This window comes from Sphaeramia orbicularis, chromosome 16, assembly GCF_902148855.1.
Source record: "Sphaeramia orbicularis chromosome 16, fSphaOr1.1, whole genome shotgun sequence".
Taxonomy (NCBI): domain Eukaryota; kingdom Metazoa; phylum Chordata; class Actinopteri; order Kurtiformes; family Apogonidae; genus Sphaeramia; species Sphaeramia orbicularis.
This window is the reverse complement of record NC_043972.1, coordinates 28182733-28209213: the sequence shown is the minus strand read 5'-3', so window position 1 is coordinate 28209213 and position 26481 is coordinate 28182733. Positions and strand designations below refer to the sequence as shown.

At 36.8% G+C, this 26481-nt stretch overlaps 2 protein-coding genes across 3 annotated transcripts in view; both read left to right on the top strand.

Annotated features, from left to right (window-relative positions):
- Positions 1–6573: 6573 nt before the first annotated feature.
- Positions 6574–18446, top strand: LOC115436133 (transcription factor E2F3). Of its 2 annotated transcripts, none has more exons than XM_030158889.1 (8): positions 6574–7072; positions 9120–9240; positions 10522–10652; positions 10898–10986; positions 11962–12120; positions 12846–12960; positions 13345–13486; positions 14688–18446. In XM_030158889.1, exons 1-8 carry the CDS (start codon positions 6791–6793, stop codon positions 14981–14983), a joined length of 1335 nt encoding a protein of 444 aa, XP_030014749.1. In that variant the 5' UTR covers positions 6574–6790; the 3' UTR covers positions 14984–18446. The 2 variants fall into 2 exon arrangements, with proteins under 2 accessions (XP_030014749.1, XP_030014750.1); XM_030158890.1 differs by lacking the exon at positions 6574–7072 and adding an exon at positions 7178–7423.
- Positions 18447–20401: 1955 nt separating this feature from the next.
- Positions 20402–26481, top strand: part of cdkal1 (CDK5 regulatory subunit associated protein 1-like 1) — a 282213-nt gene continuing 276133 nt past the window's right edge. The window contains exons 1-3 of the mRNA XM_030158613.1: positions 20402–20531; positions 23019–23182; positions 24199–24311. Coding sequence (XP_030014473.1) covers positions 23025–23182; positions 24199–24311 — 271 coding nt within the window. The 5' untranslated portion in view covers positions 20402–20531; positions 23019–23024. The remainder of the gene's footprint in view (positions 20532–23018; positions 23183–24198; positions 24312–26481) is intronic.

The window sequence follows — 26481 nt, the reverse complement described above, 5'->3', positions numbered from 1 at the left end:
CCCATTTATTACACGTTTATAACGCGTCACACGACAACCACCATTTATTACACGTTTTATAACGCGTCACACGACAACCCATTTATTACACGTTTATAACCGCGTCACACGACAACCCATTTATTACACGTTTATAACGCGTCACACGACAACCCATTTATTACACGTTTATAACGCGTCACACGACAACCCATTTATTACACGTTTATAACGCGTCACACGACAACCCATTATTACACGTTTATAACGCGTCACACGACAACCCATTTATTACACGTTTATAACGCGTCACACGACAACCCATTTATTACACGTTTATAACGCGTCACACGACAACCCATTTATTACACGTTTATAACGCGTCACACGACAACCCATTTATTACACGTTTATAACGCGTCACACGACAACCCATTTATTACACGTTTATAACGCGTCACACGACAACCCATTTATTACACGTTTATAACGCGTCACACGACAACCCATTTATTACACGGTTATAACGCGTCACACGACAACCCATTTATTACACGTTTATAACGCGTCACACGACAACCCATTTATTACACGTTTATAACGCGTCACACGACAACCCATTTATTACACGTTTATAACGCGTCACACGACAACCCATTTATTACACGTTTATAACGCGTCACACGACAACCCATTTATTACACGTTTATAACGCGTCACACGACAACCCATTTCCCATGCTCCTCTCTGATTGGCTGGCGTTCTGTGACCCTCCGCTCTGATTGGCTGACATTCTGTGACGCTGTGCTCTCATTGGCTGGTGTTCTGTGACGCTCCGCTCTCATTGGCTGGCGTTCTGTGACGCTGCGCTCTGATTGGCTGACGTTCTGTGACGCTCCGCTCTCATTGGCTGATGTTCTGTGATGCCCCTCTGTCATTGGCTGGCATTCTGCGAAGCTGCGCTCTGATTGGTTGACGTTCTGTGACGCTGCACTCTCATTGTCTGGCGTTCTGTGATGCTGCGCTCTCATTGGTTGATGCTCTGTGATGCTGCGCTCTCATTGGCTGATGTTCTGTGACGCTCCTCTCTCATTGGCTGGCGTTCTGTGACGCTGCGCTCCCATTGGTTGATGTTCTGTGACGCTGCGCTCTGATTGGCTGACGTTCTGTGACGCTCCGCTCTCATTGGCTGATGTTCTGTGACGCCCCTCTGTCATTGGCTGGCATTCTGCGACGCTGCGCTCTGATTGGCTGACGTTCTGTGACGCTGCACTCTCATTGTCTGGCGTTCTGTGATGCTGCGCTCTCATTGGTTGATGTTCTGTGACGCTCCTCTCTCATTGGCTGGCGTTCTGTGACGCTGCGCTCCCATTGGTTGATGTTCTGTGACGCTGCGCTCTCATTGGCTGACGTTCTGTGACGCTCCTCTCTCATTGGCTGGCGTTCTGTGACGCTACGCTCTGATTGGCTGGCATTCTGTGACGCTGCGCTCTCATTGGCTGACGTTCAGTGACGCTCTGCTCTGATTGGCTGGCGTTCTGTGACGCTCCTCTCTCATTGACTGACGTTCTGTGACACTGTGCTCTTATTGCCTGGTGTTCTGTGATACTGCGCTCTCATTGGCTGATGTTCTTTGACGCTATACTTTCATTGGTTGACGTTCTGTGACTTTACGCTCTCATTGGCTGGCGTTCTGTGACGCTGCGCTCTCATTGGCTGACGTGTGACGCTACACTCATTGGCTGCTCAAAACAAATAAATGAATGAATGAAAAAAAGCCTTTTTTGTTTAAAATCATTGCTTCCTGGTGCTTTTTAAGGCTAAAAACTCAAAAAAGACTGTTCTAAGTAATTTGCAAGTGCCCATGTTCCTGTGACGTTAATAAAAGAAGCCTCAAATCATCACAACTTTCACCGCAATTTTTTGGAAAAGCTGCTGTAAAATCAGTCATTTTAGGCCACAACAATCAAAAAAACCCTGCAAAATCCTGGAGGGACTGCTTAATGCACCAGCAGCCGTCAAAGTGGAGGTTGTATTTTCTTTTTTTTTCTGCTTCCCTATTTAAGTGTCTGCTTTCTTCTTTAGTCATCATCAGGGTTCCATCTCCTTCCATAGTTTGGATGCAATAGTCTTCCACTTCTGTCAACCCATTTCCATCTCACAACATCACTTGATCTTCATTATCTATGACAGCTTCTCCATGTTTGCAGTTCAGTTCTTTATTTTCCTCCCACGACCTCTTTTTCCTTCAATCTTTCCTCCTAGGATGATTTTCTGTAGTGTGTTGTGTCACATATGTGTACATAAGTTTTCACTTATCTATGGTTTTTAAAATGAACAGTTCATCTAATATTGTAATAATATAAAAAAAATCTAATATAATGGAAAACAGTCCTTTCCACATGACCACTGAAGACTGAATATACTGGGGAAAAAAATACAATATGGTAATATATTGTGGTGAAATGACCTACAGATTTGGAAAAAACTATTAGATCACAGTGATAAAGTACTGAAAAACCAATATTGAGGCATATGAGGTAAAATTTGTGCTGTTTAAACTTAATAAAGTAATCTATTGTATTTAATGGCAACAAGAAGCTACTTAACATGATGACAAGTTACATAAACTTAGAACATCTGTTGTCAAAATGCAAACTAGATTCAAATAATATTCTAAAAGTAGGCATGTTCCATTGAATTTCTACAGAAAATCACATGTGGTTTGATGATTACTTCCGAAACTGGATGCCGGGGTATGAGTTTGGTCATATTGCAAAGTATTAAGCAGTAAATCCACAAAAATCTGATGTGTTAACCTCTGACACGCATGTCTTTAGTCTGCACAGATCGACAGAAGTGGAAGACCATGGTATCTGACCTCTTCATTGACCCCCACCTCTTTCACCACTGATACCATATGATGTTTTTTTTTCTCTTCCCATGTGATTCTACCTATTCTTCTGTTTCCCCACATCTTAAAAGCATTGATCTTTTCCCCTAATTGGCTACATGTAGCACTGCAGCAGCGGTAGGTAGTGTAGCCTTTGGTTTGTGAGTTTGTTGAATGATATGTCAGTCCAATCCCATTATGAGCTTCTAAAATATGAGAAGCTTCTCACTTGTTCCACTACATTCCCACTGATTTGAATTTTTTTTATGTTGGCTTGTCTTCTTTCCTTGTAATTATCATCATCTTGGTCTTTTTAGCATTCATTTTTAGTCTATATTCCTCACTTTTATCTTTCACAATTGGAACTAGATCATTTTTACTTTCTGTTATTAGTACTGCTGTATTAGTCATATTATAAAACAGAAACATGTTTTTGCTAACACAGATTAAGCAGTCACAGCTTACAATGGTTGCAGTATGATTTTAGTTGTGTAAATACTGTCACAGGTATCCTCACTGGAACTGGAACTGCTGTGTTACTTTATAAATAAAACTTCACCAAAGTAATTAAAACAGAATGGAAAAGTGATTTACAGATCTTACATTTCATTCTCAACCGAACCTCTGGACTGTTGAGTTGCTAATTCTGTATCAGACAAGGATGGGACAATATTTCTGTCCCCAAACTCCTGCAGATAATTCAGTTCTGTTATTAAAAGAAGGGGAGATGTGACACAGTGGTAAATATGGCTCTGTCCAAGGTTTTTTGGAGATATGAAAATTACACCATTTTTTTTCCAGCAAATGTTGTTCAGTATGTCTTCCATCGTTTTTATTATGAATAAAATATGGATTTATGAATTTTACCCATCACTGCATTCTTTTTTTTTTTTTAATTTACATTTTATACAACATCCAAACTTTTCTCTTTTTTTAATTGGGGTTGAAATATTTGAGGACTGAATAAGTTCTGGTTTGTCTGTGTGTGATGGCATAAACTATAAACCTTTTATTTTAGCTCATGCTACAAAGGCTCAGTATACTCATTGGTGGAAGAACTATATTTTCCTTAGCCTAAATAATGTGAAAATACTCTACCATAAAGGTTTTGCTTTCTTCATAAAGTCAATTTATACAAAGTAAAGTATAATCACTTTATAAAGTATTAAAAGTAAAAGTAGTCATTGTGTAGTGGACTTGTCTCTGTCAGTGTTACATGATGATTTTTATTGCTGCATACATGTTTATGAGACTTTTATACAGGATGGGGAAGCAAAATTTACAATGAACATTTAGTTGTTTTTTCTCAGCAGGCACTACGTCAATTGTTTTGAAACCAAACATATATTGATGTCATAATCATACCTAACACTATTATCCATACCTTTTCAGAAACTTTTGCCCATATGAGTAATCAGGAAAGCAAATGTCAAAGAGTGTGTGATTTGCTGAATGCACTCGTCACACCAAAGGAGATTTCAAAAATAGTTGGAGTGTCCATAAAGACTGTTTATAATGGAAAGAAGAGAATGACTATGAGCAAAACTATTAGGAGAAAGTCTGGAAGATACTATTAAAGAAGAATGGGAGAAGTTGTCACCCGAATATTTGAGGAACACTTGCGCAAGTTTCAGGAAGCGTGTGAAGGCAGTTATTGAGAAAGAAGGAGGACACATAGAATAAAAACATTTTCTATTATGTCAATTTTCTTGTGGCAAATAAATTCTCATGACTTTCAATAAACTAATTGGTCATACACTGTCTTTCAATCCCTGCCTCAAAATATTGTAAATTTTGCTTCCTCACCCTGTAGATGTGTACAGTTATGTTCATATTAACTACACTATCTGCTGCTTGTAGCATTGCTGTCCTCTGAGCGCTCAGTAGTAGAACCACATATAATAAACAATTCATGACACATTTAATTGATCCCAATGGGACAAAATTCTCTCTTTCGGCTTTCATAATAAGGGTCACCTTTGACTTTGAATAGATTCAGTATCTTTCTCGTCTCTCAAGAAACTGTTTTCTCTGTTTGAGAAAATCATATGAATGCATCTATCTTCCTGAAATAAGGACCAGTGTTTCATTCTGCCACCACAGTCTGTCTTTACAGTGTGAAATATATATATGTGTGTGTGAAAAGAATAACTCCTCTATTCTATTCTATTCTATTCTATTCTATTCTATTCTATTCTATTCTATTCTATTCTATTCTGAAGTTGTAAAGAGTTGGTTCCTTATATTCTCTGGTACACTTTTCACTTCCTGAGTCTACGAATCTGTGAACATGAATGCAAGGATGATGAGCCAATCACATCACTCTGAAATCTCCCATAGGTGTAAAACTGGTTTGAGAATATGTGAATGTGAAGGCCATAGCATATGTTTCAGTGACCCCTATGGATGGAGACATTGATATCACTCTATCAGGTTTTACTTTTGTCATCTGTCTGTATGTTTACATGAAACTGTGCGATTTCTGGAAGCCCTACTAACAACAAACTCTATGATTACATATTAATATGCTGCTTTGCTGAGAATCTCTCTCTCTCTCTCTCTCTCTCTCTCTCTCTATCTATCTATCTATCTATCTATCTATCTATCTATCTATCTATCTATCTATCTATCTATCTATCTATCTATCTATCTATCTATCTATCTATCTATCTATCTATCTATCTATCTATCTATCTATCTATCTATCTATCTATCTATCGATTATTAGAGATGACTCAGACTCAGAGATTAAATTATCACAAAGATTTACCTTGGAATTTAGTTGGATTAAATTTTGTCCATTGAATGATGTAACAATCATCTTATTTTTACAGCTCAGATGAAAAAACAAAATTGTGCAACAAAGTAGTGCACTGTTTGCTCTTAAATGCAATGACGTATAAGTATAAAACAGCATCCAAAGGAAATTTCACTCTTAAGAATGCATTATGTTCCCCTCATATTCCCTGATATTTGATGTTTAGTATTTGATTTGAGGTTTTAATCATTTACACTGAGCTCTTTTATTATTCTGTTTGTTTCAGCAAGCTGTGAAAGATCAGGAAAAAAAATACTGTGAATAATTATATCATATAAAAAAGAAATCTGTACTGCAGGGTAGGTTTTGTACTTCTAGTATCACATCCATTGTATTCCCATTAGTCTGACGTGTTATGTGTTGGATTCCCAGAATAATAGTATGTATAAACTTTAGAGCCCAAAAATAAGTGGCATATTTTGGTGTATAAATCGACTAAACACCTTAATAAATACATTATATAAAGTCATATGCATGTTGTGTGGATCTAGTAGGTCAGAAATTACTTCAAATGAAAGTAAATGACAGAAAATAAAGTAACATTTGTGTGTTCTTTGTTCTGATGTGAGCTATATTCTTTTTCCACAGTTTTACACTTGTCATTATTATTGCTCACGTGCGTCTCCTAGCGTCTGGATGCAGAACGTGCAAGGCGTGACAGGTGACGTCCCCTGTTTACAACTGCCAATGAACACGTGGCGCACTAAATACGGCATCCTCATTGGTGAATTCGGGCGTATTATAGGCGGGGACACTCCTCGCACTGACCAATAGTGGCGGGTATGTAAATTCCGTTTGAAAATTTCCCGGGAAATCTGAGTTTCGCGGGAGGGCTCTTGAGCGCGTAAACCGTATCCCTTCATTCATCAGGCCGTTTCCTGAAGCCATTTCTAGACGGGGGAAACGAGAGTTGCGCTACTTTTTAATCCGTTGCATCTGCCTAAATGCACTTTTATAAAGAAAAATATTTAACAAAAGTCGATGAATCAGACTTTGAACTGTACTTCGGTCTGATTATTTTTTTAATCATTGCGACGGATTAGCAGCGAGACGGGCTTGAAAGTACAGGGACAAGAAAGGGGTTACCCCGAGTACGCAAGATGAGAAGAGGGATCTCCTCGGCTCCGGACAAAGTGATTTTAGCGGGGGTTGGGGGCTCTCCTTTGGATAATAATATAATTTTAACAACTCTATCGGATCGTTTAAACCCCGCTCAGTCCAATGCTACCTATATCCAAATAATAACGACCCCACCGCCTTGCAACGTTACACAGACATCAAATGTGTGTTTATCCGAGCCTCAGATAAACAACATTTACACAACTCCACAACAAGCTGCTGCAAATGGAACAGGACAACGACCCACTCTAGGAAGACCGCCGGTAATCACCAATACAGACCGTTTGAACATGTTTGGCTTGCTACAGTTAGCCACAAACAGGACAAAATGTTAGCCTGCTCTGGCTAACAGAGCTTGTTGTTCGGGCAGCTAACGTTAGCTGCTTAGCCAGGGCATTCCCTCGACTCAACCTAGCGATGTAGCTAACTAACAACCGCTAGCTAAGTTGATCAACTGGGCTGGTTAAGTGGTTTGTCGAATGTAGCCACGCAGATGTCGAGTTTAAGTTAGTTTGACGGCTACAGAAGCGCCATCCTGTCACCTAATAGCGTGCTATGCTAACTTTGTGGTGCTTTTGAGTACGCTTCACCCTTGCAGTCAGATGGAAATATTGGTAAGAGATGAGTAACGTTAGCGGTGGCCTAGTGGCTGCTATTGGTGTCTTAATTTGGGGGGCTGGGGGATTGTTGGTTGCTTGGTTCCAAGTTAGCTTATTTTGTTTAGCTTTCTAATCATAAACGATTGGTTAACATGCACCAAGAAAGGCTTGGACACGAGTAAATCTTAAGTTGAGTTGTGAAAGTACTCGGTAGACATTTGTTCCAGTCGTCTGTGAAGATGCAAGCCAACTTGGATGGAGCTTAAAAATATGGGTTAGCTTTCCAGGCTAGTAGCTGTATTGATCATCAGAGGACAGCTTTACACGTTGTCGGCCTTCACTTTAATTTTCTAAAAGTGTTTTGTGTCCCTGATGTTGGAAATAAAGTGTAATCTTGTTTGGTGCTTTTCATGTCAAGTAAAGTGAAACTCGACTTTGTTGCATTAGTGCTCTTTAGTGTTTGCACATTTCCTGTGTACTCCACCTGCAAAAAAAAAAAACCACACAAAATGGTCTCAGCAGCATTCAGGGTGTTGGTTTGATCTTGGCTATTCATCTTTCATGAACTAAACCAGGCTCTGTATCTCAGGCTGTAGCCATGAGCAGGCATGGGGTGAGGGGAGCTGCTTGCTAATATAAAATGGCTGACATTTTGACTGTCAACAGAGGGCATATTAAACCTTTTCAGACTTTGCTAGATTAAATAAGTTTATGTAAGCCTGGTAGGATCACTTGTGAGCATATATATATATATATCCAAGGGTTAAAATAGACATGTGGTTTGGAAGAAACTGCTGTAGACCAGCACCCCAATATGTGTGGAACAGAACCCTTAAAACCAAGGTGGTTGAAGGGGTCAAGAATATACAATATAAATAACATGCAGTGTAAATTTACACTGAATCCTAATTAAAGCTAATGACAGAAATCAGTTTTTTGCTGCACCTATAAGTGGTTAGTTTATCAATCCACACAAGTCTGATCTTTAGGTCTGTGGTGTTAAACCAGCTATGAAATCTGTAGTTTTTACTCTATACTTTGCTTTTGACAAACTAAAAAAAAATCAAGGATTACATTTCACATTTGACCAGAACTTTTTTTTTTTTTTTTTTGGTGAAAAGTTATGTATGCAGCAAAGGACTTAAAATGAATGTGGACATGGGTGGTTTAAAATGGTGCATTCTGTCCACACACGTTCCACCACATGTTTGGGTACCTCAGGTAAAACTGCAGATGAGATCAAATCTATGATATTAAGTTCTCATAGTCACGTTCTGTCAGAGTGTGATTCACTCTTGAGCTATGTGGGTTTGTCTTGGCTAATCTTTGCATAAACATGCAGTCACCTCTACTGTTTGTGCTCCACATTGTCAGAATAACTGAGTTTGACAGAATCTTTTCTTGACATTTCAGTTTGGGAAATTTGAAACATAATATGCAGTAGTTGTCAAAACTACTGGAGTAGACGGCAAACTAAAGTAATCTTGGACTGATAACAGGAAATTTAACCCTGGATATAGTATAGGAAGTGCAGAAGGTTTTTTGCCTCGCATTTAAGTTTTGTCACATTTCTACTCATACTTTAGAGACTGTCACAAAAATGATTTTATGTATGCATCATTCATCGTCGTTCGGCCTCATGTTTTGTGCCAGCTGAGCCCCTACAACGCCCATATCTGCAGCTAACAGCCTGTCTCTGTACCGCTTTAAGGCAAAAAGACGGTTGGCGCTAGACGACTCAGACCACCAGTACCAGTCAGAACCAGCCAGGACTCCAAGAGGCAGAGGAGCGACTGCAGCTGCCAATGGAACCCGGCTAAAGGCGCCCAGAAGTGAGACGCCTTTTGGCATTCTGTTTGTGCACATAATAGTTAAAAAAAAAAAGAATTATTACAGTATTCGTGGTTGTCCTGAGAGCACACACCTGGTCCACACCGATATAAGAATAAACACATTCACCCAGAGCCGGATATATTGGACTGTGTAATGCCATAGGCACATTAACATGCAACTAATTCTAACAGTAGAACAGACTTTAATCCAGATTTAGATGGGTGACATTTTCCCACTGCATGTGTGAGAACAGATTTACCGTCCAGTTATGAAAGCTGTTAATAATTCATCATTATTTATATAGTAAATTGAAGTCAAACTGTATTTATTCAGTATTATCCCAAACCTTACTGAAATCTGTGGATAATGCTTATGCTTTTTGTGCCTTCCAGTGACATTTGCCTTTCTTAAAGTTAAAAAAAACAAGCAGAACAGAAAGTTTCCACTTTTTTTTTTTTAATGCAGCATCATAAATCAATAACAGAGCAAAATATCATAAACAAAATTATAATTAGCCTTAGTAACTATCTTTTCAATGTTTGGAGATGTTCTTTTAATTAGGTATTGAATCTGTTACATCACTATATCACTGTCCTGTGCATTATTTGAAACATTTGTAGGCAGAGTTATAAAACCTTTAGTTTTAAGATGAATGAGTCTATTGGGATATTTTTAATGAAACCTAACTTGCAATTATTCTTAGGGCTCATTTTTTGCAGTGTTGTCTTGTACCAACAGGTGGAAAAATGGAGTTAAAGGCCCGTCGCCAATTCTTATAGCCCAAAGTAAAGTGTTTTATGTTGATTTTCAGAACTGAAATCTTTCCTAGCTTGCCAAAAAGCACAAATTTGACATTTTGCATGAATCTAAACAAAATTATAACATTTGGAATCTTGAGTAAGGATTAGCTTTATTATTAATATAACTGAAGAAAAATCTGTGTTCTATTTGGTACGGTGTTAAATGATTGAAGTAAGTGTAGTAATAGTCTAGTACCAAAATATCAGATATTTCCTCAAAACAGATAGCAGTTGATCGACACACCTAATGTAATAAAGTCATAAAGTTAAGATTTAAGTTAAGGTGGATGAGTTGGATTGCCCCGAGTGTTTCACACATAAAGAACTCACTATACTTTCTTCTAATCCTTCCAAAAATAAGTTATTAAAAATGTTTCCGTCTTCAATTCCTTTTAAGAAATCCAAAGTCGAGTAGAACTGTCAGATGTGTTCCTGTTAAACTAAGGTTCTCTGTTCTTTCTCTCTTTTCTCTGCACGTAGCGCCCAAGTCTCCTCCAGAGAAAACGCGGTATGACACTTCCCTGGGCTTGTTAACTAAGAAGTTTGTGGATCTTCTAGCTCAGTCTTCTGATGGAGTTCTGGACCTTAACCTTGCTGCTGAAACCTTGCAGGTATTCCAGAGGAAACTGAGAAGATGGTATAATGATTCACTTTGCTTCCTCAAGTGTTGTTACTGATGTTACTGACGGCTCATTGCATTTGTATCTGACAATCATAAAGAGGAGTCGGAGTTATTGACCTGTAGGGGTGTCTTGAACAAATATTGCCGTGCACTTATACATAACTGGTGTCAGATGGGGCGCTAACTTTTAAAGTCTAGGTCTAAGATTAATTTGGCCTGTATTCTCCCGCTCAGGTCCAGAAAAGACGTCTGTATGACATCACCAACGTACTAGAAGGAATTCATCTCATCAAGAAGAAATCAAAGAACAACATTCAATGGATGTAAGTTTTTGTATTAATTTTATATTTGGCAACCTATAAAGACTCTCACCTCTGGTTGTGCCACATGGGACCTTATCAAAAACTGTACTGCCGACAGTGTCAAGAGACAAGTAACTTTTTAATCCTGAGTGAATCATGGTGTTCTTTTCACATACATATGTGTGTCAAATTAATAGACAGTTTTACAAGGTAAGAAAGTTGCAAAACTGTTAAGATTTCAGATGTTGAAAATACTTAAATAGAAGGACTGTACTCCTGAAAGTCATGGAGGCCATTCTGTCTCTGTTCACAGTTTAAGAGTGGCTGAAGGTGTATCTGCAGCTTCAACTTGTCCTTGTTCTTTGTGAGGTGAAATAGTGAAGTAACAGCTCTTTTGGTTTTGGTGACATGTATCGTGTGTGATGATAGATGCAGTCCACAGCGTCACAGAAAACAAGATGTTACTTTACTATCCCTACAACAAACTGCAACTTTCTTTGCTCATAAAATTATCTTTTAAGTTCACAAACATAGAACAGAATAGAATAGAGTAGAGTAGCCACTTTATTGTCAAACTGAACATACACTAACTGGTTCACATTATAAATGAAATTTCGATGCAGAAAGCTCACCATCGGAATGGTAAAGCAAAAAGAATATGAATCCATGATGACACAGTTTAAGCCAGATCAAAAAATTATTTGTCCCCTATCGTTTTCCCAAAGTTAGGTTGCATGGGGCATAGTGGAAAGGGTAGGACTTCTTTTACAGACACATGTCATTATGAGCACAGTTGAGACCATTATGTACCCACTTCCATCTTTCCCCTAACTTCTGTTTCATCAGGTGTTCCATCTTTTCCATCTGTCTCTGTCTTTGTGCTGTAATTTCTGCAACCTGAATTCCCAGACATTGATCGGGGATTTCTTAGATTGTCAGTGCAAGAATGAAAAAATGAAGGGGACATTTGTTTAACTTTGCTTCTTCCTGCCACAGGGGCTGTAGTCTATTAGAGGTGGAGGGGGCACTGACTCAGAGACAGAGACTGACAGCAGAAGTTTCAGCGCTTGGAGAGGAAGAGCACAGACTCGAACAGCTCATCCAGAGGTGCACTCTGGATATGCGACACATGAGTGAATCACCAGGCAACCAGAAATATCCTTTTGGGAGTCGATAAGGGTGTTGAAATGTCAAGAAAACAGACTCTTTAACTGTCTTCTGTTACAAGGTTATTATCGTTAACGAAAACTAACGAAATGACGAAACCGAGAATTGAAAAAACATTTTCGTTACCTGAAATAAATAAAAACTATAATTAAAAGAACAAAATGATAACTAACTGAAACTGTATTGTGTGTTTGCCAAACTAACTAAAACGTATAAAAATCATGGATAAAATTCCCTTAGTTTTCGTCTTTGTCAATGTCGGATTGATATGAAATTGATTTATTTCGCTCTAGCAATTTTAGCTGGTGGCACCGTATGATATTTAACGGTCCATCACTTCTCGTCACTTGTGGTTTAGAGTTGTCTTCTGGTCCCCACTCTGCCTGGAAACATGGAGACTAAAGTTGGAAGAAAGCAGAGTCCTGTATGGGATTTATAAGAATCAATGGCAAGGAAGATAAAAGATATAAAAATAAACTAAAACTAAGCATTTAGAAAATAACAAAAACTAATAAAAACTAGCATACCTGCTCTAAAAACTAATTAAAACTAACTGAATTAGAGAAAAAAAGTCAAAACTAAATTAAAGTAAACTGTAATGAAAAATCCAAAACTATTATAACCTTGTTCTGTTATCCACCTTTGTTTTGTTTTTAAATGTACTGGTATCAGATGCCGTTAAGATGCTGTTTCTTTAACCTTTGTGTCACCACATATGCATATGTAACGTACCAAGACATCAAGCAGCTCGGAAACCTCAGAGATCAGACCATCATTGTTGTCAAAGCCCCCACAGACACCAAATTAGAAGTACCAGACCCTGACGAGGTATGTGTGCAAGATAATAAGTTACAAATAATGGGGAAATTTTTAGTATCTGCACTAGATACTGAACTACCTCAACTTTTTGACAAGATGGAAAAAGATATCGCTTTCATTTTGGCTTCTAAAAGATAGACAGACTGCTTTACAAAGCTTATACAAAACAGAAGGCTCTAGGGTCTGCAGCTAGTAGAACTAGACACAAATCTTGTGACAGTGCTTGAAGGGTTGCCAAAACTAAGTTAACAGTTTATTAAGTAAATCTTCACATGGTTGAAAGTCAAGTGGGAATAAGGCTTTTGTATTCGCTGTGTTTTTTTTTAATCTCTTGTGCTAGTCCATCTGTCAAATATTCTCATTTAAAGCCAGTATTATTTTTTCGTCCTTCAGAGTTTATCCATCCATCTGACGAGCACCAAGGGTCCTATAGATGTCCTACTGTGCCCAGATGAAGAGAGTGACCCCAGGAGTCCTGTAAAAAATGGCAATATGGACATAAATGGGAACTCGCCTTTCCTTAAAGTCCTTCAAGGTTTGTTTCATCATGTAGAAAAACTACAACTGGAAGGGCACCTGGAGAGCACAGGTCTCCAAGACCAATAGTCCACTATTCTTGCTCCACAATAGTATTAAATTACAAACAAACCAAAAATGATTAAGGAACGGCAGTGTAGTGGTTAGCTCCATCATCTCACAGCACCAGTTGACTGGGGCCTTACTGTGTGGAGTTTACATGTTCTCCCCATGTCTGTGTGGGTTCTGTCTGGATATTAAAGTGTGAATGTGAAATTCAGTGGGATTACATGACATTAAAAAATGGAATTATTGCATTATTCTGACTAAAACTGGACTCATAGCTTCACTAAGGTGTGTATGTAAACATATTGTGTGAATGGTTGTTCATCTGTATGTCAACCATGCGATGAACTGGCAACACGACCGGGGTGTACCCCGCCTTCACTTGTTGATAGTGGAATGGGCTCTAGCACCCTGCGAGGCTCCAGAAAGTTAAAAAATCTATAGATGTACAGACTAATCCCATAATAACTGATGATTCCATTTAATTATCGCTTAAAAACGGTGGAAGTGTTTAGTGCTGCGTTTATCTGCACAGACACTACCTTCTGCTGGTACTTTCTTACTTTTTGTTTTGCTGTGATTGAGGATGTTTCTGGGTTGGCTGTCTACCTCCAACCAATAACAGAATAGTCATATTATTAAAGATAAGACAATAGACATCTAAACTAATCAACTTTTTTACAATATGACAACTTTTTCAATGCCAGTACCTGGTAGACGTTGCCATCAGACTTGATGTGATAAATCCTGGTGGAGGGCTGCATGTAATATTATCAATGAAAACAAGTTAAAATATGTTTATTTCATTTTTACATTCTAGATGTGCCGAGCCATCATGGAAATGTATCTGCCATGGCCAGTTGTTACTGAAAAGTGTTGAACCTTGACATATAAACATCCTTTTTTTATACATGGCCCTTGCCTTACTCACATTAACTTCAACATTTCAAGTGGTCACCAAAACTCTAAAAATTGCAACAAACACCACCAGCAGCTTTGACAGCCTTGTAAAGCAGCACACAATTGTTAATTTGTTTTGTCTTTATAAACACGTTTATAATGTATTTGTTTTGCAGCTACTTGCCTGTTTATTAAGTAACCCAAACTTTATCTGACTAAATCTCATAACCGGTTCACTTTATTTTCTTTCGCAGATTCAAGCAGCACAAACACTTCCTCCGCCTCCTCATTGGCTCCACCTTCCTCCTCCTCTTTGTCAGCGGTCTCTGTCACGACTCTGTCCCCCATCTCTTCTCCTTACACCAGTCTCCTCCAGCAAACGGAAGACCAGATCCCTTCATCTCTGGGGCCCTTCTTAAACCTCGGGCCTCCTCTTCTGGACCAGGACGACTACCTGTTAGGTTTGGGAGATGACCAGGGAATCAGCGACTTGTTTGATGACTTTGATAAGATGCCCTCTCTTGTCCTGGATGATCTCCTGTGTAGCTAGCGGTAGCTGATACAGTTCAGATCACCTGCATGGTTTTAATGCCTGAGACTGACTAGTTAGGAAGCCAATTCTAAATAGATGAAAAGAAAACATTTGAGATACTTTTTTTTCATTGACACAGGAACTAAATGCCATGTCGATTCAAGATGTGAGAGATAAAAAGCCTTGTATGTGTTCACAGTCAGTGTGAAGACATTGATTCTTTGTCTCAGGCTATGTAAGGCCTCCAGAGTAGCTGAGGGTTGGGGACATGGGGTGACCTCTCATCTTATCTGTCTATTTAAGAAATGAATTGTGGGGCTAATTTAACCTCTCTGTATGGTGTAATGTTCACTTCTTAATACCAAGATGGGACAGCCGTGCTACCTGGCATTAACACACATCATAACTGCTACAGATGCACAGATAAGATCATCCAATACATCCATCAAACCCTGTGTGTAAGGATAAATAAAATGCATTTATGGTGAAATACGGTTAAATCTGTGGGGATATTAAAGGCATCTTTGGTAGATTTGTGAATCCCACGTTCCGACCAGGAAAATCGCTACAGATGTGTTAATGCCAAGTGGAGACAGATGAATTCTTGATCGCATTCTTTACACCAATGATCTGTGATTTTAAGGCTTATACTGCTGAGTGGAAAATAGGGATTTTTTGGTGCAAAAAGTGTTGGACGGTTTTTAGACATTAAAAGATAAAAAAAAAAAAAAAACAGGCTAATTTCGTACACAGCTTTCACAACTTTAATTTCTGTCTGATTCATGTAGATTAGACAGGTGGAAGTTTGGTCGTCTATGCTTATTCAGACATGTCTTTAAATTTGGGCTTAAAATTGTAAAGATGTGAGTATGAGCATTTTGTGCACTTCAGTTTAGGATTAGATTGGGTGCTCATGACTAAAACAAATCTGAAGAAAGTTGTAGACTGACATTGACATTAACCAGAAGAATAATATTTCTGCCGTGTGACCACTAACTATTTCGATCCCCTTTCACATAATCTATACATCTCTTTTGGAAATGTGTAACCATTTTCTTTTGCTTATATGTATCAGAAGCTAAACGGGGTTAAATGAATAAGGGATCTTTGTTACCTGGTCACTTGATTAGTTTGTCATCTACTGGTCAAATGGGCAACCTAATATTTTGTACACAGTAAAAATAAGGGAACTTAACATGTACCACCAAACCTTTCATGACCCAGAGTTTTTTGTTGTGTTGCTTTTAGAACACAGAGAAGCCATTGCCTCTGGGTAATATAAGGTGCAGAAAAAAACCTGATGCGTGAATCTGGCTACCTAATTTTAAACTCAAACGTCACATGTGAAACACGCTCCTGTTCATAGTTGGTGAATTCGAGACCCACACTGTTGCTTTCTTGCTGCTGTTGTTTCCCCAGCCCTTCCACCTTTCTCAGCAGAAGCTACCATAACCAAACTCCCCATAAAACTTCCTCACCCAGACTGTATGCCGTGAACTGACACTGTAGTTTGAGATGTTTTGACTTGTTGATGCGCATTGACCACTCGGTGTGTAGTCGAAGCAGTGCAGGACGCAAGATAGGCAAGTATTAACTTTTTACGTTCAGTAAGTGTTGCCTTTTAATGGATTTTAATACGTCAGAAGCGACTAGGTGGCAGATCAAGGCTTCATCGTGTAGTGAAGGACTTGTTCCCTATAAACAGGCTAAAAATAAGAAATCAAACCTGGTTTATAGTCAGATAAATGGAAGTGAAACTAAGCCATGTTTCACACCAGGCCTGAAAATACATTTTTGTCTGGAGTTGCACATTCTTACAACAGGAAAAGTCAAACACTTGAAACACACTTGCTGTTCCCTTTGAATAGCTTGTTGATTTTGATTATATCCCTGACAGTAACTTTGCTTGAACATCTTGTCTAGATTAGAAACCTGCAGCTGCAGGTAACATTGCTGCTGATATTAACTTTCCCCCCATCCTGGTTGATGTGCGCTTGAGTAGTTGTGTGTGCAGCATGTGTGAGATATGTCAAAGATTAAGCTTGCTAAAGAGTAAGCCTGCCATGTATAAATTCATGTACAGTTTTCTAAATTTTCAGTGCACAAGGTACTGTAGGCTACCTCTCACTTAATGTTTGACAACAGAAATAGGGCATAGAGATAAATGTCATAGTGTGTATGAGTTTTTGAAATCTTATTTGTCATAAAAAAAAAAGACCCTTATATGATTTAGATTTGATGTTGGATGTTATGTCACACTTGGTTTTTTTTTTTTTTTTTTTTTTTTTTTAATGTGTGCATGGTTCACTCATACCCAGACACAAATAAGTATATCTTTAGGTTTAAAGCAGTCTCATACTATCAAAACTTAAATTACAATATTGGGGTGCACATTTGATGCTTTGAAAAGTGGATGAATAAATTTTTGGGTTTTTGTTTTGGTTTTTTTTTTCATAAGTTATGTAGTTTGTGTCATGGTTTTTGCTCAGTTTAATGTAGAGCATCTGTTTGACCTTAAAAAAAAAATGAGAAAAGAAAAAGTAATGTGCATTCAGTCATTTATTCACAATTTGCCTAATTTCCCTTTACTGGTCATTAGGAGATTTGGAGAATGGACATCATTCAACCAAACCGGGCTCAGTGACTTTTGTCCTCTGCTGAAGTGCGTAGGGAGCTTTGCATCTGTGACACTGTGTGTCGGTTTTATATTTGGAATGATGTGAGGATGTTTTGTGATGTTTGTGATTTTTTCACATTTCTGCCATTTCAGTTTCCATATTGTGGACTATAGGGGCCTGTTGAAAAGCATTTTGACTAGGTAAAATCTAAACACAATTCACTTGAAATCATTTCTTACTTGGTCAGCATAACTTTAGTTTTGTTAATACCACTATCATAAATGAAAAGAAATATGACTTGGATGCACAAAAAGCCTATTTACAGATTTTTCCTGTAGGCATATTTATATCAGTTTATTGTATGTGTATTTATGGAAAGTCGAATTCAATTTTTCATATTTGGTTCACTAACCACAATTGTGCTATAGTCTAAGAACATTTACTCGGCTAAATTGTCTTCTGCTCTCGGTGATCAGAAACTGGTCACAATATTTTATCTCTAATGTGTTAGGAAAAGGATTTTTGGAAAGATTGTACCTTCCCAAGACTTTGTAATGGAATGTTGATGTTTTAATGCACCGCTAAAGCTATTGTCATTGCCAGTGAGTCTGAAAATGTAATCTAATTGACTGTTAAATTTAAAGCTCTTTCATTTCTAATGTGATTCTGATGGTGTTATTAGACCTTGCAGAAAATTATTAGGCTAATTGTCGTGTTAACTCTAGTCAAATTTAAACTGCGCTTTTTTCCTGTTATTTTCCTATGATTATTCTTAAGCTGTTACCAAATACACTGATCTGTAATTATTCTGTAAAGGTTATGTGGGGAAAAAAAACACAAACATTTGATAGGAAATAATTGACTGTAAAATGGCATAGCTGACAGTTTCCACTAATGGCATATAAAACTGAGATGTATCACCTATTTTTGAAATTCAAGCGCATGAGTGAAAGTATTGTGCTGTTGAATGTTTAAGGTAAACTAATTCATTGTGTGTTCATTTATGTAAGTTTCTTTAACATCTGTTAAATGAGGATTTTCTTTTTTTTTGTTTTTTTTTTTGGGATGCTGGGAGGGATGGGGGTAAACTCATGTTTTTGTACTTTGGCTGTTTGTAATTGAAAATTTGAATAAAGGCAATATAAATGAAGAAACTTTTTGTATGGTTTGTCACTGTAAGATGTTAAAGAAGGAATTATTAGCCCCTGTATGAACACTTCATTTGTTTTAGTGTCTCACAAGTGCTCTTACACACAGCAAAGATTTATTCAGCATTTTCAAACGTCCTACTTTTGTATGGTTATTTTATTTTGCAGAAAGAAAAGTTTCCTGAAAAGTACCAGGGTCAAAATTATTAGCCCCCTGAAGAACTGACCTTTTTATTAAACCACAGCACAAACCACTGTTGTATAGTGATGCACTTTAACTTTGATGTGCTCAAAACTTGTAAAATAATGTTAAAAGGAAGTTTTCTCCAAATTTACACACTGTATAAATGAGCTAGCACTTGAGAAAGTATCATACCAAAAACAAAACAAATCAATTTAGAATTGAGAAAAAGAACGCCATGGCCAAATACTTGGGAAATTCTTGTTTTTTGCTTTTTTTATTTCAAGGGGGTGGGGGGGTTCTTCCTTCACAGTACTTGTGGGGAAGTAAGTATTATGTTGCTGTTTTGCATTTTTGCATCACTTTTTAAAAATCCTCATTACTTAAAGGCTTGATGGATCACAGACATTTTAATTTCAGCTGTGACTTATTTTTTTTTTAGCACACCAGTGTCAAGTTTATATTACTGATATTTGGTGACAGTACCTTAATCTGACTTTTTTTTTTTTTTTATATATTCAAATGACATATTTATACTTTGTGTTATTTAGAAAGGAAATATATAGATATGAAATGCGTTCAATTGTGAAAAAGTTCTTGGAATTAGATTTAGCCTATGTAAGAGGTGAGGTTTTTTTTCCCCAACTTTATTGAAAACATTTAAGTTTACAGTACAAAAATTTGAACAAACAAGATGTCAAAAGGGAAAAAGCATTTGAACATATAAGTTTAAGAAAGTAATGAAAGACACAAAGCATAATATACAAATAATAGTATAAAAAAGTAAATAAATAAATAAAAATAACAGATCTAACAAATATAAATAAATAAATACAACAGAGAGTTCAATCAATATTAAAGAATTGTTTATAAATAGCCAGGGTGTTAGAGCTTTTTTTTTTTTTTTTTTTATGGATAAATTGCAAAGATTTAATATAATTTTCAAATTCCAATAGGAAGATTTTAAAATTTGGGTGTGTTTTAGTATATTTATTTTTATTTATATGAAATTTTCCAAATAAGATGAACAAATTTACAACAAATTCTAAATTGTGAAAATCGTGTTTAAGATATGTAATTACATTTTGGGATGTTATAGTTATCTTATTATTACTTTTAGATATGATATATTTTTCAATTTTGGACCAGAAATTAAAAGAATATTCACATAAAAAGAATAAATGCAGAGTAGTTTCAGAGTAAGAATGACATAAGTTACATATTTCTTCCACATCAGAAAATCGAGACAAAACAACACAGGAGGGATCTACGTTATGTAAAATTCTGAGATGTAAAATTCTAATTTTGTTTGTAATACAGTATTTATATGGTAATGTTCGTGCTTTTGACCACTCATTTTTAGAGAAGGTTGAATTCCATAATGCTTTACCTCTGGGGGAAATTTTCTTCTTTTCATGCAAGTAAGAGACGAGTATTGACCCACTGTGCGTAAAACGCCTGGTTTGTTCCTCGTTACTTCCCGTAATTACGTACAAGCATGGACGCGTGAGAGTTGTGTCAACTGTGTTTTGATGGAGTAAAACCTTATTTATATCGCCTTCAAGATATTTTTTCTTGGAATTAGAGTTTCACTGAAGTCAAATTACTCCTGTATTCAGGTAAGAAATAAATACAGTATGTTAGAGAGCCTGTACGCTCAAAACAAGACACACGTGTGTTGTGTATAGCTAATGAGGCTAGCTGTGCTATTAGCTGTTAGCATGTTACTTTTAGCCATAACTCAGTACGTTATTTTATCTTTTTTAATGTCATTGTCTGTTCTAGTATGTCTGAATTTATCTTTCGTTAAATGTTGATCCTCAGCCTATAGCTAATGTCCAGTTAGCTTAAGGCGTTGAAGGAAAGTCGGCTGAAAGTGTTTACTCAAAGTAACCTAGTAATTGATTAATACGGGTATTGTAACGATGTCATTGCTTGTTGAATAAACTGATAATGATATTAATGCAGCCACCTGAATTACTTAAAGGTGACTCACGGCATTTGCATGCAGTGAGTCAAGAAAAGATGCAAATTTCATGCTGTTTTTGTATATCGCCAAACCAGTTTTTGCGCCATTATATTATCAGTGCTTTACTCTGAGGTCCAGTTAAGCAGCAGGTCTTATGGTTTATGCATACAAGCACAATGTGTGGTTCAACATTTTAACAGGCGAAGTCAGTGGCATGTCTTAAATCACTTGTGTTTAATTAATCCAGGTGTGTGAAAATGCAGAGTTACCCAATAACATTACAGTTACCATTGCCCAGTGAGCTTATTATTTACCTTTTCATAGTTTCATAGTAATGTTTGAGTTCAGAAATACAGAAAATAATATTTTCTTGACCCTAGTTATACCATAAATTGGACTTGACACCAAACTCCATACTTTTATGGCACTGAAATTCTTGGATGCTAACCAGTGTTAGAAAAAAGGTCTAGTCCAGGGGTGTCAAACTCATTTTGGTTCAGGGGCCATATTTAGCCCAATTTGATCTCAAGTGGGCCAGACCAGTAAAATAATGACTTAATAACCTATAAATAATGACAAATCCAAGTTTTTCATTTTGTTTTAGAACAAAAAATACCCCAATCAAATTATGAAAATGTTTACATTTTACAAAAAAGATGTGAATAATCTGAAAAAAAAAACAAAACAAAACAGAAATTTCATTTGAAAAATTTGTGCATTTTTAACAATATTATGCCTCAACTTATTATTTATACATGTACATTACACACAGTGTTGCATAAACATTTGGTAACAGGCAGAATATTGTTAAAATTTTGGAGTTTGGAACTAAAATTTGAACAATTTCTATGTAATTTCTATATATCTCTTATTATTAACGCAAAACATTTAGTAACAGGAAAAATATTGTTAAAATTGCACATTTTGAGTTGTTCATCTTTGTTTATGTTTACGTATTTGTTTGCATTTTATTGTGAAAAAATTGTTTTGTAAATGTAAATATTTTCACAGTGTAATCTTATTTTTTTCACTTACATTTTTTCGAAATAATTTTTCACAAAGAAAATTTGTAGTTGTCATTATTTATGGGTTATTTTGTTGTTATTTTTACTTGAGATCACATTGGTCTGTATGTGGAACTTGAACCAAAATGATATTGACAACCTTGGCAGTTCAGGTTAATTTTTGCACTTTCATCCTGTGGGCCGGAATGGAACCTTTGGCTGGCCGGATTTGGCCCCCAGGCCGCATGTTTGACACCTGTGGTCTAGTCGTTTGATACCAAATTTCCTCACTGTCAGTGCATGCACATATGCATGGCTTATGTAGATTTTTAGTTTTGATGCTATATGAACAGACATCTCTTGTGCATCTATCTAATTTACTACCTGCTGGGAACTTTTGAACCATATAAAATCATCATATATCAGTCTTTTTTCTACTCTTATGAGTATGACTCTTTTAACTACCAAGTGTTTAATAATTTTCAGGGTTTTAATCTTTTATATGCTTGTTTGAGGACATGTTACTGTTAATTATGTAAGAAAAAAGTTAAATGGAGGGGGTGTCTTAGTGTCTTGGAGATATCAAAAAGTAGCAGCCACATTGATGAGTACTTTTTATGTGAGATTAAAAATTGTGATTCCATTGTAAGTCAAGGAGGCATTTTGTTGTTACCATGAACATCCATGAACATCCTGCACTGCACAGAAAGTACTGATGCAATCATATCAGTGTTCTTGAAACAATGCCACATCCCTCCACCATGTATTATATGGGAAACATCCCAGTGTCAGAGGTGCATAAAACACCTATAAGAGTAACTGACATTAGATGAAAATGTACAAAAATGGCCTGAGGGTTTCCTGAGACTTAAATAGGTTTATATTTAATGAAAATATTTTCCTCAGTCTGGTGGTGAAACAGAGAACTTAATTGTTATAATTAGCATTATATTTTTCCAAAAGTTATTTTTGAGTGTGAACTGATTTTTATTACAATGGGGAAACTGGTATAGATTATTATTAGATCTATATTTTGAAAATGTTTTAACAATACTTGGCCTCAACCAGTAGAGACAATAAATGCACTTATCTGTATTCTTTTTTTTTTTACCTAACAAAAATGTTTTTTGTAGATTATCATGCCGTCCGCCTGTGATTCTCTGATTGACGACATTGAGGACATGGTGTCCTCTAATGACCCCACTCCTCATGAGAGGCAGTCAGCCAGAAAGAGCATCATACCAAGGTCTAGGAAAAAGAAAGAGCTTCTGAGCAATGAGGAGCTGCAAGCTGACAGGTTTGTCAAAGTGTTTACGCAGAGGAAAAGGGCAGGTTGTGAGCTTAATATGTTAAGCAAACTGAGGGAGTTAAGCTCTTACCTTGTTTTTGTAACTGTTATAGTAAAGTGTTTAGCTGTGTTAGTGTTATGTAGAGTGTGGCTTATTTACAGCTTTTATTTTATTTTAGTCAGTGTAATCTAAGAAGACTCAATAGCAGATGAAAAAACTCTTTGAATAGAGTTGTTGTGAAAAGACGATATGAGATTAAGTAAAGACAAAGTGCATCAAATATTTCACTAATTTTGCTAATTTTAAAAGCTGCATGTGTGAATACAAAGTCACCTACTACACAGGAATTAACTACATACTTTAATAAAGTGAAAGTCAATTATGTATTTTATGTTTTGCTGTCTGGTCTACTTTATATCAAATGTTTCCAACAATGTTGAAATTCCAAGAAATCTCTACTTTTACATGTAGACATTTCATTAATCTTATTTTGTCACCTGTCAGTGGTGTTGTATTATATCTCCTTTACAATATCCTGTAAGAAATTATGGAATGTTTTTTTGGTTATGCTAAAAAAGTATTGTGCACTGAACTTGAACCATTATTGCCAACTCATTAGAATTAAATAACATAACATGAATGTATGTAAAGTAACTTAAAGTGAATAAAACTATAATACATTACCTGATCGGATAGATTTGCATCAACATTGGTGGTGATGTGAAAACAACTGCAGTGGTCTAATACTTCTTCAGTACTTCATCCACTATTTTTTTTGTGTTTTATTATTGTTTTGATTGTAGTAGGTTATTTAATTTAATTTTAATAGTGTGGAATCATTAGAGATGAGGGTGACAGAGTATTTGAGAATCTCTGGGTTAATCTTTGTTATTTTAACAATTGAAGGTCTTTTTTGGTTAATCCATTTATGAAGAGTTATGTGAGAATGTGCAAATATGAATTGAAACATTTTACACAAAGCGTGTAGCCTAAAAAAATATATATCTTTGTCTTAAATTTCTAGTTTGATTCCTGGTACACAAAAGATCTGGATGAAAACCTGGGGCTGCAGCCATAACAACTCTGATGGAGAGTACATGGCTGGACAGTTGGCTGCCAGTGGATACAAGATGACTGGTAAGAGATAGCTTCATAATAATTACCGAAATCAGAGGTTCTTAACCGAGGGGGGGGCACTCTCCCAATCACACTGGGGAGTCGCGAGTGACATCGTCATGCGTGTGGGTGCGTTAGCGACTACTGTGTACATCACAGCAGTATAAATCACTCGGCACATACCCCCCCCACACACACACAGCAAATTTGTTTTTCGGGGGGCCACATGTAGTTAATGATAAGGTGAGGGGAGCTCTCTTTCAGTTTCTCACAGCTTTATCTACAGAGCTATATAACCCACCATGCCCTCCACATGCAGTCTGTCGTGTTACTTTTAGAATTATCAAATTTGACCCACATTTTCTGTACCACCAGGAGAGGTGCAATGCTAAGTTTAATTGCTAAATTTGAAGTTTTGGATTTCTTACAAATTTTTGAAAATTTGTCCAACCGATTTCTCGAAGACTATTCACCCAATGAATTCTTTTCAAGTTTGACACATATTTTCTTTACCACTAGTAGAGGTGCCCTGCAAAGTTTAATGGCTAAGCTATGCCGGCTGGAGATTGTCGTTTATCAGTTTGTGCTGGTATCTTTGAAATCAAGACATAAGGTTGATATTCTGTCAGATCAAACGGTAGAGGGCAGAAAAAATGTGATCAGATTAAAAGTTAAGACTTGGGCAGAACAATGTTTGTCTTGGTTTGACTGAACTATTCACAAAGGTCAGTAATTTAGTTTAATCTAGTTTACAATTATTTGTAATTTAAACTTTAAATTTCATTCCTGTCAAGGCAGGGTGTCAGTGAGCAGGAGGGGCAAAGGGTTGTTTGGTAGGGCGGTGGTATGAGTAAGCTTTACTTACTTTTTCACTTGTTTATTGTGCGTTGCTAAAAAAATCTGAAGTAGCATCTTGACAACAGCACAGAAGCCAGGCAACCCGAGATAGGCAGGTAACTAGAGAGACAATGAGATAGAAGAGTTGGGGTCTGTAAGGGGGGGGGCAACAGAAAACGACTTAGTGGCATCCCTGTCATTTGCCCAGACTTGTTAAAGAATAATAAACCAAACCTTTTTGCGGAGGAAATGTTTTGCATACTTTCTCATTGTCTCTTCCGCCCCTCGTCTGAACTGCATTTCTATGTGTTTTTAACATAACTCACATGAACAACAGCCTGTTCTCTGAAATATGAAAAAATTTGTCTCCAGACCTTTTGTTTTGGAAATTACCTGGAATTTATGTCTGGAATTTATGTCTGAAAGCTGCCTCAGGCTGTTGTAATTCTCATGTCATTAATATTTTAGCCACAAGGTGGCAGTCTTACTCTGTCAGTGGTGCTTCAGTCCAGCGAGAGGCTTGGTTGTGCTGTCCAGGCTGTGCATCGTTCCAAAGCAGAAGTTTTTATGAAGTTGACATGAGAGTTTAGCTCATGGTTTGCCAACCCTCAATAGGAACGGTGAATTTTCCCAACCTGGAACAGGATATGGAACTGAGCCTCAAAAAACAAAGCTCTATGGAGATTCCTGGGACCATTTTAAGAGATTAATTCTGTAAAATGATTTGTAGTTTACAGTTGAGGAAGGCCTTACTGAAAGGTTCTTGGCATTTAATCTGCTGTAACCGATGGTAAAGTTAGAAAAGCTCTCTGATTATGGATGATATTAAACTCGGATAAAAATCCGAACATCATATTCTTACACGATTGGGATAATTTCTACATTCACTGTCAGTGATTTTGTAAATTTACCTTTAGTCTTTGTTTATTGTTACATTCACCTCTGCAATGGTACAGCACCTGAATCAGTCTGTGTGTTTGTCCATCCATCTGCCCACATCTGTAACCCCAAATCTCTATATTATAACATGAATATTTTACGCAAAGTACATCTGTATCATATCTCTGTCCTCCTCAAAGAGGGTCTGGATCAGGATTCTGATTCTATAACTTATTAAAGGATTCAGAACCTTTTTTATTTATTTATCTGAAATGAAGGCAACTGTTGCTCTGAAAAACACAAAAACATGTTATCTATCTAAAGTATCTATTGACATAATCAGTTTCTTGTTACTCAGGAAGACAATACAGAACACAAAGTATATTTTCATATCTGAATTACTCAACTATACTCAGCTGATTAATTCATATATATTATACTAGAGTCTATAATCAATCTGGTAATAGAACTGACA